The sequence below is a fragment of the Capricornis sumatraensis genome, chromosome 20 (assembly GCF_032405125.1).
Source record: "Capricornis sumatraensis isolate serow.1 chromosome 20, serow.2, whole genome shotgun sequence".
Classification (NCBI taxonomy): Eukaryota; Metazoa; Chordata; class Mammalia; order Artiodactyla; family Bovidae; genus Capricornis; species Capricornis sumatraensis.
The window spans coordinates 65,894,947-65,911,596 of record NC_091088.1 but is presented as its reverse complement, the minus strand read 5'-3'; the positions used below and the strand labels follow the sequence as shown (position 1 = coordinate 65,911,596).

The 16,650-nt window shown below is 39.2% G+C and overlaps 1 protein-coding gene across 1 annotated transcript; it reads right to left on the bottom strand.

Moving 5' to 3' along the window:
• Positions 1-2,800: 2,800 nt before the first annotated feature.
• LOC138096924 (zinc finger protein 665-like) lies at positions 2,801-16,041 on the bottom strand. The gene is given in 5 exon segments (XM_068993160.1): positions 2,801-2,934; positions 3,690-4,539; positions 4,693-5,270; positions 11,406-11,532; positions 16,027-16,041. Coding segments are annotated over 5 exon segments (1,704 nt in total).
• Between the last annotated feature and the right edge of the window lie 609 nt (positions 16,042-16,650).

Below are 16,650 nucleotides of genomic sequence, written 5' to 3'. Positions count from 1 at the left end.
CCAAAACAACCCAGTAACCCCCTGCTATAAAACAGAACACACACATCTGTCAGGAAAAAAATTCTGCTAAAGAAATGATTGAAAGTATTTTTTATTACAGCATAAAAGTAAACAACAAAACATGTCAGGTAATAGCCTAATTTGAAACTGAAATTTAACAGCATTTGGAAAATCGAGTAAATTGTTTCATTATATTATCCAGTTAACATTTCCAAAAAATTAATTAAAACTAGAGTAAAAATGGCACCCCACCCCAGTCCTCTGGCCTGGGAAATCCCAGGGACGGAGGAGCCTGGTGGGCTGCAGTCCATGGGGTCGCCAAGAGTCGGACACGACTGAGTGACTTCACGTTCACTTTTCACTTTCCTGCATTGGAGAAGGAAATGGCAACCTACTCCAGGGTTCTTGCCTGGAGAATCCCAGAGACGGCGGAGCCTGGTGGGCTGCAGTCTATGGGGTCGCACAGAGTCGGACACGACTGACGCGACTTAGCAGCAGCAGCAGCAGCAGCAGAGTAAAAATATCCCATTTATTTAAATAGTATCTTACAAGTATTTTCCAGAACCATATTGAACGTGTGCTGTGGAAAAAAATGTAATAAATTATTAGCAAGACAAAAAGTGTAATTTTCCAAGCCAATTAAGTCAGGAGGTTCAGGAGTAAGCAAATCGGTCTTTTGCTCCCCCCCCCCCTCCCCCGGCAAAGCAGAGAAGTTTAGCTTTATTGCTTTGCCAAGCAAAGGGGCCACAGTGGGCTAATGCCTTCAATGCTGTGTCTTTCAAATAAGAGGTAGGGAGGAGTTTTATACTAATGGCTCAAAATGGGTGTGGTCAGCTCGCGGACACTTCTTTGATTGGCTGGGGCTAAGGAAAGCGGGAGTCAGCATCGTTAACCTTCTGGCTTCAACTGCTCTGGGTTCTACACGCTGGTTGGGCAGCAGGCTCAGTGTCTCCCACCTGGTGGGGGATTCGGTGGCTGGAGCCTGGACTTACTGAGGCTCAGGTCCTTTGTGTTTCAGCACAGAAGGAACTCAGCAAAGTGACAGGCAAGGAAGTAATAGATTTACTAATATAGGATACTTGTGAGGCACACTAGTTGGCAGTTGAGAGGGGTCTGCTTCAGTGAAGTTTTATGAAGTCTAATCCCATTAAAAATTTTTTTTTCGGCTTATGGCCTCTTAGTTTCCTAACCATGGATTGAACCTGTCAGCTTGGCAGTGCGAGTAGAGTCCTAACCACTGGACTGCCAGGGAATTTCCCTTGATTTCATTTTTGGTGTTTGACTATTGACACTTTTTAATATTCAGTAAGAACTTTTTCTTTTTCAGCCTATCGGAACAAACTAATTAAAAGGACAAAAAAGCCTGAGTGCTCCTTTGAGACAAACTGCAAGTTCAAACTGTAAGCTTGCCCTCCATGAAGGCTCATCCCAGTAATTAAATTTTCCTCTCATCTTAACTGTTCTCCCTACAATTCCCAAGATTAAGACTCATGTCTCATTAAACACAGAGGCAGGGACTTCCCTGGCAGTCCAGGGGTTAAGACTCTGTGCTTCCACTGTAGTGGGCACAGGTTTGATCCCTGGTTAACTAAGATCACATATGCCACATGGTACAGCAAAAAAAAAAAAAAAAAAAAAATCACACAGATGTAAACACCACCTATTCCCATGCAATGGAGAAAGTAACCAACATTTTCTGGGCACTGTTCCTACCACATAATCCGCCCCTAGTAACCTGTCCCTCTCCTCTCATGAATAGTCCAATCCCTTAATATCCTTACTGCTCTGCTCACAGTCACCTAGCAGAGGATTATGTTCTGTAACTCACTGTGATCTATCCATGGATTCTGAACATAACAAGCACGATGGGCAACAGCAATTTTACACTATTCTCTGCCCCTCCCTGACGCTGATTAATACACTACTGAATTTGGTTAATTCAGGGTCCTTGTTTTACCAGGGAATGTGGATGTGAATCAACCAAATCTAATGAAGTCAGCTCCTTCATTGACTCCTTACTGACTCCTTCCCAGAGACCATCATCAAAGACCTGTAATGAAGATTAAGGTCAACAGACTTCAAACTTCAGGTTGAATGGCATAAATTGTAATGTGGCCTCTTCAAGAAAATACAATTAATAGAATATTTACAGAGTGAAGACAATTGCCAATTTATACATGTTTTCATGTCATATACAAATCATTCCATAAGTTTCAACTTATTGTGACTTGTAATGATTCTGAAGAACATAATGATCTCCCATTAATCTTAAGAGAACTGCAGACTGACTTATTCCTTTTACGGATTGGCTGACACACAGGCTAATTTAAGAATTGTGCAGAAACTTTACCTACTTCGTTACATTTGTAAGGATCATCCCCAATATGAGGCGTTTTGTGATGAAACCTCAGGAAGCATTGTTTCATCAAATCCTTTCCACATTTAGTAAATCTCTTTAGTTTCTGACCTGTATGAATTGAACCATTACAGCAAAGTTGGAGATACCTGATGAAAACTTTTATAACATTGTATTTGAAACACTGTTCTCCAGATTAAATCTATTTCAGTGATTTTATCTTCAGGTACAAGCCTTAGCACACGGACTAGTTTGTGTTGTTTCTTTCAAAGGTATGTATTGAGAAGTCTGGTGAATTGTGCAGCCTGGATAAAACCTCTGCTAGTAACTCGGTAGGGTTTCTCTTAAATGGACTCTCCCCTGTTGCCTCATACTTGAACTCAAGGTAAAGATTTTGCCACACTTGTTACATCTGTAAGGGATAATTCCAGTAACTCTCCCATTTTATGATCTTTGGGTAAAATCCTTGCCGCACATATTATATTTGTGTGGTTTCTCCCCAGGATATATATTCCAATATCGAGTGATGAGTGAGCATTAATTTGGAACCTGGCCCCATTCATTACATATGTAATGTTCTGTCCAGCACAGATTATTTGATGACTGGTAGAATGTGAGGCCCGAGTAAAGGTTTTGCCCATTCCTAGCATTTGTGAGGTAATATCTCCAGAAAGAAATCTTTGGTGAATGAATTCTATGTCTAAAGGGCTGGTCAGACTAAACATACTTACCTGATTTCTCTCCAGAATATTTTCAATGAAGCCTAAGATGGCAACACTTGCTAAAAACACTTCCTTAAAGTTTGTCATCAATGTGGGTTATCTGACAGTAAGGTAGGCTTCACAATACACTGACAAATTTATCCCTCATTGTATTTGTCAGGTTTCTCTCCAACATGACACATCGGTTTACCTTAAGGTTTGAATTTTGACTCAAAATTCATTGAGCCTCTAGCTCAATACATGCCTAGAGCTTCTGTCCAGTTCGAGTAGGTGAAATCACCCCTGAATATTCATTGGAAGGACTGATGTTGAAGCTGAAGCTCCAGTACTCTGGCTACCTGATGCGAAGAGCTGACTGATTAGAAAAGCCATGATGCTGGGAAAGACTGAAGGTAAAAGCAGAAGAGGGAAACAGAGGATGAGATAGTTAGACAGCATCCCTGACTCAATGGACATGAGCTTGCGCAAACCCCAGAAGACAGTGAAGGACAGGGAAGCCTGGTGTGCTGCAGCCCATGGATTTGCAAGGAGTCAGACATGACTTAGCAACTGAACAACAACAAATGTAGTGACGGCTGAGATTTAAGTAAAGGCTTTTCAACAGTCTTTACTTTTGTAAGGTTTCCCTTTCGTATGAACACTCTGGTGCTTTGCCAGGTATGCCTTTCGACTAAAGCAGCTGCCACACTCATTACATTTGTAAGGTTTCTCTCCAGTATGAATTCTCTGATGAATTGCAAGATTTGAATTCCGATTGAAGACCTTGCCACACTCGTTACATTTGTAAGGTTTCTCTCCAGTATGAGTTCTCCGGTGAATTTCAAGGTATGAATTAAAACTGAAGACTCTGCCACATATATCACATTTATGTAATTTCTGTCCTGTATGGATTATCTGATGTCTCTTGAGGTTTGAGCTGTGATTAAAGATTTTGCCACAGTCTTTACATTTGTAAGGTTTTTCCCCAGTATGAATTCTCCGATGAACTGCAAGGTATGAATTTTGACCAAACACTTTCCCACAGATGTCACATTTATATGGTTTATCTCCTGAATGGATGATTTGATGTTGTATAAGGTGTGAGCCAAAATAAAAAGTTTTGCCACACTCATTACATTTGTAATGTTTCTCTCCAGTATGAATGATCTGATGACTGACGAGGGTTGATCTAATACTGAACATCTTACCACACTCGTTACATTTATAAGGTTTCTCTCCGGTATGAATTCTCTGATGACTTGCAAGGTTTCCTTTTTGACTGAAAGCTTTGCCACATTCATTACATTTGTAAGGTTTCTCTCCAGTATGAATTCTGCGATGTTTTGCAAGGTATGAATTCTGACTAAACACCTTGCCACATTCATTACATTTGTATGGTTTCTCTCCAGTATGTATTCTCTGATGAACTGTAAGGTATGAACTTTGAGTAAACACTTTTTCACATATATCACATTTATATAAGTTCTCTTTTGTATGGATTATCTGATGTCCGGTGAGGTGTAATCCATAGTTAAGGGTTTTGTCACACTCATTCTCTGAAGTATGAATTGTTCTATGAATAACAAGGTCTGAATGTTGACTAAAGACTTTGCAACATACATCACAATTAAATATTTTCTCTTTTGTATGGATCAACTGATGTTGAGTGAGGTTTAAGCACTGATGAAAGGTTTGACCACTCTGATTACAATTGTAAGGGCTGTCCTTGTGTGCCCTCTGGTCTTGTGTCAGTACTGAAAGATGCATAAAATCATTCACACATGGATTACCAAGGTTGGACTGGATAGTAGAAGAAATTCCTTGAAGTGGTAAAAATGAGGCATTAATGTTGATACTCCTGTCAGCTTCATCAAATTCATCAATTTTCTCTTCTCTTTTATAAAGCTGCAGTTCATTCCCAAAGCTTAATGGAAGTCTGTTTTCAATAGGGTGAATTCCTGTAATGCTTCTACCATGTCGCTGTCTCTTACAGGGGAGATTTTTGCCATGGGATACGGGCTTTCCTTTGTAATTTCTTTCCTCATCTCTTGGCTGAAACTCAAAGTCACATACATTTTCCTGGATTTTCCTGAGGTAAAAATCTTCAATTTTATTCCTTTTGTGTCTTCCCAGTATAACTATTTGGAATCCTTCTCCTCCATAAATGTTTGCATTTAGTTGTAATTTCTTGATCACATGCATATGAGAGATATCTATAAGATATAAAGAACCATAAGTAATCCTATTCATTATAATTCATAAGTAAATACTTCATGTTAAATACATGATATTACACCAAACTAGTACTGACATAAAAAGGAGTTATGAAAATTCCCAGTCATGATATTAAAACCTTTGCAAACACAAAAGGAATGATTCTTTAGTAAAGTGATCTGAGGTAATTCCACTTAATTTTACGGCACGCAATTTTCAAACCACCTACATAAAAACACTCATTGTAAAAACTTCTGTTGACTATCAAAAGTGTATATTTCAACCATGACACCAAAGCGCATACCAATTAGCAGTAAATATTCTTACTGGTGCCTCATAACTGAGGAGAAAATAATGTTATTATACTATACATATATTATACATACTTGTTAAATAGAAATGAATGCTAAAAGATCTGACAAAATATATTACAACAATAAATAATCCAAAACGAACTTATTTAATGAATAATTGCAATGAGTGGCAGTTTCGAATTCGGAAACAAATATAACAGAGAAAAAATAGCAAATGTGATAAAAGTTTTTTAAAAAACAAAATGTTCTTTGAAATACCTCCTGTAAAACTATGTACCCATGAAGCAGCATAAAAATTCTAAAAGACCACCTTCTATAAATAAAATTTAAATATTTATTAATAAATGAAATAGTCTCCATTTACATTAACAGCTATTAAACAGAGCAACTCCCTACCTGTGCAGTGCCCTAAAATATCCAGGTCATTGCCTCCAAAATACATATTGCGAATTTATTTATTTAACTATGGTCATAGACAATATGGTTGAGAACAAATTGCAAGAAAAAGGAATACAATATATAATAAACAAAATGGATATAATAAACATACCTGAATATTATCTTTTTATACAAAAGCCACTTTTGATTTGTTAGTATAAAAATGCACTATTTCTGGAGTAGGAAAACAGCAACCCACTCCAGTATTCTTGCCTGGAAAATTTCATGAGCAGAGGAGACTGGTGGGCTACAGTCCAAGGGGTCACGAAAGAGTTGGACATGACTTAATGACTGAGCCTGCATACCCACAATGTATAATATATAATTTTTACTGTTGTAAAAATTTACTGCTGTAAAAATTTTAAAGCAAATAAAGATCTTTCTCGAAAGAAAAAAAAGCACTATTTCTGAGAATTCCCTGGCAGTTCAGTGGTTAAAACTCAGCACTTTCACTGCCCTGGGTCCAGGTTCCATTCCTGGTTGGGAAACTAAGATCCCATAGGCAGCATGGTGTACCAAAAAAAAAGGACATTTCCTGCCATCTAACATTACCAATTTCTTTTGAAAGTCTTGAGGAAAATAATCACAATTTTTCAAGTAAGGAAAGTGGAATCACAGATTTATGTACATGACCCCAATTGACACAGAACATAAAGTGAGAACCACAGTATGAATTTTGATCTACAGTCTGAGACAACATATACTTAAACATGACTGCCCACCCAAGCAGCCTAGATTACAAAATACTACGACAAATATCAGGAGTTAAGAAAGAAAACGTCAAGGAAAACACAAGAAGTGAGCTGTGTAACTATTAAGGGGATTCAGCCACCCCTTTTGAAACTGGTTTCTGAGTTATCACAGCTGCACACAGTGATTTAGGTTGTGTCAGGAGAAAGCTGTTCAATACACAGAGGTGTTGTTTTTACAGTGTAAGTAAAGTGGAAGGTGGAGGGATGGTGAAAGAGTGCTGTGGAAATTAAGAAGTTTAGGATAATAACTTAAATATACTAGAAAACAAGAATCTTTCATCCACATCATGGTATCATGTAAAGAAAGATAAGAACTGAGAAATGGCTTGGGTGGAGCATAGAGTACCTAAATCTACATAGCTTTCGACTGTGAATACCACTGTACCAGGGCAACTAAAATACTGACCTTAAAACAAAAGAAGAATTGGTTTAGCAATAGAATAGTTCTATACCATTTTTAACTAGGGGAATTACACTATGAGTATGGGAAAGAACCAAATGAGATTTAAACACTGTAGAAAGAAATTAACTCTCAATCTATTACACTATTTGCTATGCAATGTGTCCAACTGAGTATTTTAGTGACTGTATTTCAACATATATGCTCAATATAAACATACACAGTAATCCAGGAGACTGTGCAATAATGTACTCAGCAAAAAGCAGAAGAGAAAACCAGGAGAAGACCATTACAAGGAGTCTAATCTGTATACACAAATGCAGAGCAAACTAATAGGATCAACAGTATTGTAAAGGAGGGAGATCATGATTTCAGAATGAAGGTCTCCTAGTTGGGTAAGCAGAGTTTATATGAGGAAACAAACAGAAAGTGCTTGACAAAGCCTGAAGAGATATTCAGGATATAATATATTCCAGGATATAATCAAAACAGTTAAGTATGTTAAAAATGAGAAAAGTTAACTAAAATATTAATTATCTAATATCCTTTTGCATACAAAATTTATATGCTAGCTCTCCTTATTATTAAACATAACAGTGTTTTTTTAGCTGGCCTCTCTAAAAACTGGAAGTCATACTGAATTCTTAACACAAACTCTCAAAGAAAAAATCATGAATTATGTCAGCAGGCCAGTAAACCACAGGCATTCATTACCCATGAGGGAACCAAGTTAAAACAAAGCAGGGGAAAAAAAAAAGCAGAAAACAATTTGGGAAAATTCACCCAACCGGTAAAGCAGCAGCAGCACTCAAACAGATGCCTGTCCAGAAAACACTAAACCGAAAAATGTAGGAAAGTTCAAAACAATTTCCTGGCCTTTGACTCCCCTCCTCTTCCTTACACTGCATTGAGAATGAACTGGCACAAGCCTCCCCATTCCCAGAGGGATCCCTCAGGTGAAAATGCTAAAAATAACCCAGAGAGATGTTATGGGGAGGGAGGTGGGAGGGGGGTTCATGCTTGGGAACGCATGTACACCCGTGGTGGATTCATGTCAGTGTATGGCAAAACCAATATAGTATTGTAAAGTAAAATAAAGTAAAAATAAAAATTAAAAAAATAAAAAGAAAAGAAAAAGAAAATGCTAAAAATATGACAGAAACATTCAGTAAACGAGAAATAGAAAAAAATGACCTCAACACAACAAAGGACATGTATTAAGAGCCCATAGTTAACATCATATTCAATGTGTAATGACTTAAAACTTTTCCCCTAACATCAGGAACTAGACAAGGATGCTTGCACTATCTCTAAAAAAAGAAATTACTAGAATTTCTAGCAAGAACACAAACATAGCAAAAACACATAAAACAATCCCAATAGAAAAAATAAGAAAAACATCTCTGTTGACAAATGAAATATAAGAAATCCTGGAGAATTCCCTGGAAGTCCAGATATGGTTAGGACTCCAGGCTTCCACTGCCAGGATCGATCCCTGGTGGGGAATCTAGAATCCCACATGGTGCATGTTGTGGCAAAAATAAAATAAATAAAAAGCTCTGAAGGTCCTGAAAAAAAAAAAGCTGATAAAAACAGTGAACTCAGAAAAATGACAATATACAAAAATCAATACTATTTCCCTACATTAACAATAAAATAATCAAGAATTAAATTCAGAAAATTCCATTTACGACACCATTAGAAAAATAAAGTGTTCGGCAAAACCATACAGAAGAACGGAAAGATATATGCACTATGAACTGAAAACACAGCTGAAAAATATCTGAAAAGTCAAATTAATGCAGACATCCCAAGTTCAATGGATTAGAAGTAAATATGATCAGGGTGTAAATACTACCCTGAAGTGATCAACAGAGTCGACCCAATTCCCAATAAAATCCCAACGGTGTGTCTTGAAGAAACAGATACATCCTAAGAGTCAAATGTAATCTCAAAAGACACTCAATAGCAAAACCAAGATTGAAAAGAAGAAAGTTGAAAGTTTCACAATTATTTCAAAATTCTTAGAAACCTAAACTAATCCAAGCAGTGTGGTATGAGCATAAAGAGAGAGAGACCAGTAGTATATAACACAGAGACATGAGAAATAAACACTAGTGTATGTGGTCCAATGACGTTCCACAGCGGGTGAGGACCACTCAATGGGGACCAGACAGTCTATTAAACAAAAAACAAATTCAGTTCAGATTGAAAGTATCACTCAACTTTATAAGTTCTCTGATTTATATGTTTCAAAATTAGCTGTTGATGTACAAAGAACAATGGCACACAGGTGAACAAAAGACGGCATTAACAACAGTTTACACAATAGCCTCAAAATATAAGGATGTGAACTTGGACAATGTTATCCTGAGAAAAAATTCCTATACCATTCACTGAGAATGAAAGGGGATGGTCACAGCACATGTGAACATCACTGTCACAATGCCACTGAGACAGGCTTTTGTGACATGGCTCAAAACCAGAAAAACACCCAGAAAGATTTCAGTCAGGTTCTGGTGCTATTTCCTATTTTGTATCATAGAATATGCAGACCACTTTACTACAGGGTGGTGAATTTCTATACAGCATGAAAATATTACAATGCATGAGGGATAGTATTTTCCATCAAATTTATCTGTTACCCAGTAACAGAGAGTCCACCAGAAAGTATTGATTAACTGAGGGTGAACTATCACAGCAGAATCTGAATATAATTTCAGAGCGTAGGACTATGTATTTCACAAACAAATTTCAGAGGCAAAATCACACACAAAGTTACAAGAGTATGATATGAGGAAGAGAATACATTCCCAGACTAGATAGAACACTACAGGAGTGAAAAATATATGAGACATGTGTGTCATACATCACAGGATCTTCAGACGGAACAATGTGCTCCTGCCACCGACACCAAACTAAGAGCCCAAAAAACACACAAACACTCATTAGGACTGGGGATCAAAGAGAGCATGACTGTGTTTACTGTCTTTAGTTTTCCTGCAAAATAATTACAGGAAACAGAATGCATCACCCTGTTACACAAGCCTGAAGAGTGTGGCAAAGGCAGAAGAGAAGGAATAGAAGAGGGATCCAAACAAGCAGACAGGATGAGAGACAGCTGCATGCAGATTCTGGGGTGCCAAATGCAATCAGAGAGCAGCCAGTGCTTTCCCCCTTCTGATGAAGTCTTCTAAAAACATCAAATGGAGATGGAATGAGCAAGGGTTCAGGGACTGTTATCTGCAGGTATCAGCTCTTATCTCTATGGACTGGGAACTGGACTCCCAATGGAGCGAAGCTGAGAAGGAGAGATGAGGGACTAAGATGTCCCTTTAAAAGTCCACCTCATGCTCCTCTAAGGCAAACAACAGGAGTTCACAGGAGTCAGATGGCAGAGCACTGCCGATCATGATAGAAGCTCTGCCTTTGTCCCTGGTGGGGATGTGGCACCACTAGAGGTAAAAGAATACATTTTACATGTGGAAAGACAAGAGGGATAGGTTACAGAGAAGAAAAATTTCCTCTGAGCTCACATAGTAAGTAAATGTTTGTACTTCCTATAGAATTCTCTGACAAGGGGAAAGTCTGTAAACACTATTAATAGTGAGGCTCCCCTGGACCCTTCTGAGATCTGAACTGTGTTCACCCTTTGATACACTGCCAAAGGCATTCACCTCACTCTCCACTGACCAGGGCTCTTTGTCTTGTTACAAAGTGGGTAAAATATTCAGGTAAGAAACAGAAATACCTCCACCTAAGAGGAAAGACACATGACTTGCTGTGGCTTTGCCAGAATCCTAGTCCCTTGTTCAACTGAGGATTGATGGGAATACAGAGAGGAATAGAAAAATATTTTCAAAATTCTCCTGCTATTTGCCTCCTTCTGAATATAGAGGTAACAGAATAATGTGAAGAAACATAGCACTTTTCCTAAAACTCCTGAATCAACATGGGTAGGAAACAGGAAAATGGGTATGTTAAAAGTTTTCCATTGAGCTTTACAACTACAAAAGCTCTGGAACAACTCCTGATGTATCATGAAGTGGGCAGATCGTCAGAGGAAAAGGTAGATTTAAATTCCTGAGGCTGCGTCCTAAAGCTCTTCATGTCTGAATCAACAGGGATTTCAGATCAGTCAAGTAAAACCGGGGCTCCCAAGAGGCACACAGTGGGAAATGCAGAGATACCCCAGGGCAGATCCCAACTTCAAAGGGAAGTGATCCTCACCCAAGGAGACTAGGTTCCTGAGGGTCTCCAACATCACGTCCCTGTACAAGGCCCTCTGAGCAGGGTCCAGGCATTCCCACTCCTCCTGAGTGAACTCTATGGCCACATCCTTGAAGGTCAACTGTGCCTGAAATGAAAACACATTTCACCAAGGGGCCATGAGGAGAATTCTTATTTTCACACAAAAGGAGAAGAGAAGGGAAAGGATCAAGTTTAAGTATGTTTTCTGACAGATCCATGGAAAGCTATTTGGAGGAAATTATGGGTCTCTTAATTTTAATTCCTTTTGCTTTTACACAGAGATTACGATAACCTGTAATCAACATGGATTTTTCATTTTTGTGGACAATACATGAAATACATGTAAGGAAGATTCAACAACGTGTTGTTCCTCCAGAAGTGTTAGACAATGTTTTACACACTGAGTGCTATTCAATATCTAGATGAGCTACACTATGAGTGGTGGCATCAGAAATGACAAAGTCAACAGTACCATAAAAAAAGGTCAAAATCTTAAACTATGATCATAAGAACAACAGCACTGACTAAAAGTGTTCAAATACTTTAAAGATGCTATCCAATATTCTAAATGCTTTACAGCTATGAAATTTTTTAATCAACATCATACTTCAGTAGAGAAAGACACATGCTGTTCTACAGAGACAAGTATCAGAGACATTTGGAGAAACTCAACTTAGTTTAAGAAGCTAAGAAATGATACAGCAAGAACCTCAATTAAAGAGAATGCAGTCTTAAAGAAGCAAAAACTGAAGCAATAGAAGAGCTGCTACTGCTAACTCACTTTAGTCGTGTCCGACTCTGTGCGACCCCATAGACGGCAGCCCACCAGGCTCCCCAGTCCCTGGGATTCTCCAGGCAAGAACACTGGAGTGGGTTGCCATTTCCTTCTCCAATGAATTAAAGTGAAAAGCGAAAGTGAAGTCGCTCAGTTGTGTGCAACCCTCAGCGACTCCATGGACTGCAGCCTTCCAGGCTCCTCCGTCCATGGGATTTTCCAGGCAAGAGTACTGGAGCGGGGTGCCATTGCCTTCTCCGAAGAGCATTAAGGCTAAAAAAAAAGAACAGCATTAGAAGCACACTGACAGAGGATTCCCTGAGACTACTTGAAATAAGTTCAAAGTGAACAACACAGAAGGCAATAAAAGATCATTACAGATATGGGCACACAAACACATACACATAACATGTTAGTAATCTTACAACTATTTGAACCATGAACAAGAGAGTGTAGAAAAAATGCAGGGTCACGGAGTATATTTATACTTTCAACTATAATACAGTACACAGTTATAAAATCATGATGTTTTTTATGAAAACCATGGACTTCTATATTTATGAACTCATGGACACACATGTAAATGTAGAAATAACTGAAATGACAGAAGGTGTCTCTGGACATATTTGTGCATGATTTTTTTCATCAGTGTTTTCATTCATTTAAATTTCAGGATTTTTGGAAGAATGAAATAGCATCAATTGTACCAAATGGTAGTAACATGAAAAAAAAAAACAGGATCCCTTGACTGCAATCTCTATGGAACACCTATATATAAAGACAATGAAAACCCTAACATTGACAAAGATATGTATTAACAAATGCAGAGTTTATATCTGCATTCCACTCATAAAACACTGAGTCAAACTTAGAAAAGCTGTTACTATTATACATTAAGAGATGAAGAAAAGAATGATCACAAAGCAAAGTTAAAAACTACTTAAAGAATTAAATATCACAACTATAAAGAAAATGGAAAAAATATATTGTAATTAAGAAAGACTATTTCACCAAATCTCATGATCAAAAGGAAACTGAATGCATTCCCTCTGAAGTTACAGTGGACTGTACAGGGGATGACAGAGGATGAGATGGTTGGATGGCATCACCAACTGGATGGACATGAGTTTGAGCAAGCTCTGGGAGTTGGTGATGGACAGGGAAGCCTGGTGTGCTGCAGTCCATGGGGTCACAAAGAGTCCGACATGACTGAGCCACAGAACTGAACTGAACTGAAAGCATGAGAGACAGGAGAGGAAAAAAACTGCCCAAGGAAGTAAAAGATTTGCTCACTGAAAATTACTGAAGTTTACTAAGAGAAATCTGAGGACATAAGTAAATAAAAAGATACTCTGTACTCATGAATTAGAAGATTTAATATTCTTAAAATGACTTTATTACTGAAAGTGTTAAATTCTAATGGAATCCCTGTCAAAATTTCAAAGGCAATTTTTGCCGTTAAAAAAAAAAAAATTACAATTCACAAGGAACCTCAAGGGACCCCCAAACAGCCAAAATATTCTTGAAACAGAAGATGAAGGCTGTCATTTTCAAAATTTAAAACATATTACAAAGTAATCAAGATGATGTTTTAATGGCATAAGCCCAGATACATAACCCACTGGAACAGATTCAGTTCAGTTCAGTTACTCAGTAGTGTCCGACTCTTTGCAACCCATGAATCATAGCACATCAGGCCTCCCTGTCCATCACCAACTCCCGGAGTCCACCCAAACTCATGTCCATCGAGTCGGTGATGCCATCCAGCCATCTCATCCTCTGTCGTCCCCTTCTCCTCCTGCCCCCAATCCCTCCCAGCATCAGGGTCTTTTCCAATGAGTCAACTCTTCACATGAGGTGACCAAAGTATTGGAGTTTCAGCTTCAGCATCAGTCCTTCCAATGAACACCCAGGAATGATCTCCTTTAGGATAGACTGGTTGGATCTCCTTGCAGTCCAAGGGACTCTCAAGAGTCTTCTCCAACACCACAGTTCAAAACCATCAGTTCTTCAGCACTCAGCTTTCTTCACAGTCCAACTCTCACATCCATACATGACCACAGGAAAAACCATAGCCTTGACTAGATGGACCTCTGTTGGCAAAGTAATGTCTCTGCTTTTCAATATGCTATCTAGGTTGGTCATAACTTTTCTTCCAAGGAGTAAGCATCTTTTAATTTCATGGCTGCAGTCACCATCTGCAGTGATTATGTAGCCCAGAAAAATAAAGTCTGACACTGTTTCCACTGTTTCCCATCTATTTCCCATGAAGTGATGGGACCAGATGCCATGATCGTTTTCTGAATGTTAAGCTTTAAGCCAACTTTTTCACTCTCCACTTTCACTTTCATCAAGAGGCTTTTTAGTTCCTCTTCACTTTCTGCCATAAGGGTGGTATCATCTGCATATCTGAGGTTATTGATATTTCTCCCGGCAATCTTGATTCCAGCTTGTGCTTCTTCCAGCCCAGCGTTTCTCATGATGTACTCTGCATATAAGTTAAATAAGCAGGGTGACAATATACAGCCTTGACGTACTCCTTTTCCTATTTGGAACCAGTCTGTTGTTCCATGTCCAGTGGAACAGATTAGAGTACCAGAAATAATTCAGTGAATATGATATACAATGTACAGACAAAGGTGCAAAGACTGCACAAAGGGCAAAGGACAGTCTTGATAATAAATGATACAGAACAACTATATACAACCCAGCAAAAGAATGAAGATGGAACCTTACTTGTAACAAAGGTAAAATCTTCTATATCACAGGATACAATCCACCAAGTGCAGAGACAACCTCTGAGGAATAGAGGTGACAAAAGTGATTTAAAGAATGTCTAGTTGTCAGAGATTTTGATTGATTTCATGGCTCAAATTCAAAAATGGAATAAAATATTCCCTGGCAGTCCAGTGGTTATGACTTGTGCTTTCACTGTCATGGATTTAGGTTCAAACCCTGGTTGGGGAAGTACAAGATAGTAAAGCCAACATGTGGCACAGTCAAAAAAAAAAAAGGAATCAATCTCCTTATATCACTGATGTCTTTCTCTGAACTTTCCCTTCCATTTGCAACTATTAAGATTTGAAGTCAATAGAGAACAAACATAAGGTTCCCAAGGGGGAAGAATGGGGAAGGGATAGTCAGGGAGTTTGGGATGGACATGCACACACTGCTGTATTTAAAATAAATAAACAACAAGGTCCTCGTATAGCACATGGAACTCTGCCCAATATTATATCAGAGTCTGGATGGGAGGGGAGTTTGGGGGAGAATGGATACATGTGTATATATGGTTGAGTCCCTTTTCCTTCCACCTAAAACTATCACAACCCTGTTAATCAGCTCTACTCCAATATAAAATGGCTAAAAAAAAAAAGACTTGAAGTCAATGACTCATTCATTTAGCTTCAAATGCCTTAGAAAAAGAATGAATTACCCCTCATTGGTCAGTTTTCCAGATTTTATCAGATACCATGCATATTAATGTTCAACTTCTTTATCCTGGTTGACAGAGATCAGATAGCGCATCCAGATGGGCCCTAAGCAATCCCTGCTGCCCAAGAGCACTGAGACCCCATCTCCAACCTGTGGGTGAGAAATCCTACCCAGGATGATGCCCAGGGGAGCTTCCTCACAAGGACCAGGTCACCGGGTCAAGGGGAGACGGGATCTAAGTGGAGATGACAGGCCCTGAGGGAAGGCCCTGGGTGAGTGTGCGTATATAGGAGTCAGACAGGATACTCCAAAGTCTGACACGATTAGTGAGTCCAGAGAAGAGCGTTTCCGGAAGAAGAGACTGAGAATCCACCAAGGATATGACTTTACCTGAGAAAGAGCCATGCCTGACTTCAGTTCTTTCCTCTTCCTCCTCTTCTATGCTCTTCCTTGGGCAAAGTAAGTCTTTTGAAGTCAACCTTGAAAGTTGCAAAACTGCTGTTAGAATCCATATCTTCTCTCTCTGTGCCCCAACCACACACATACACAAAGATCTCATCAGGTGGAAAAGTGTCTTTGGCTGCCCATTGTCACAGGAGAGACCAGAGACCAACACGGGACTTTCCACACTTGCCCTCGGATCACACTCCCCTCCTGGTGAGGCCTCATGTACACAGCAGCAGGGGCACCTCCGCTGACCCCACGATCCCCTTCAGGTCACACAGCAGGCCCTGGTCCAGCCCCACTCAGAAGAGAGCCCCTCCTCTGAGCCCAGATCTCAGCCCTCAGGACTAGGAGGATCGAGAGTCCTGATGCTCAATGCTAGATGCACCAGGGCCCCTTAAACACTATTGAGGTTGGACCCCACATTGACAATATAAAAAGGAATATCTGGTCAGGGGGTACAAAACATGCATACCCAGAAGTCTTCATTGATCTAAGGCAAGCCTGAGTTGACCGGCACCCAGAGGAGGCAAGTCGGCCCACCCCTCACATTCTATTTTCCAGCTTGAC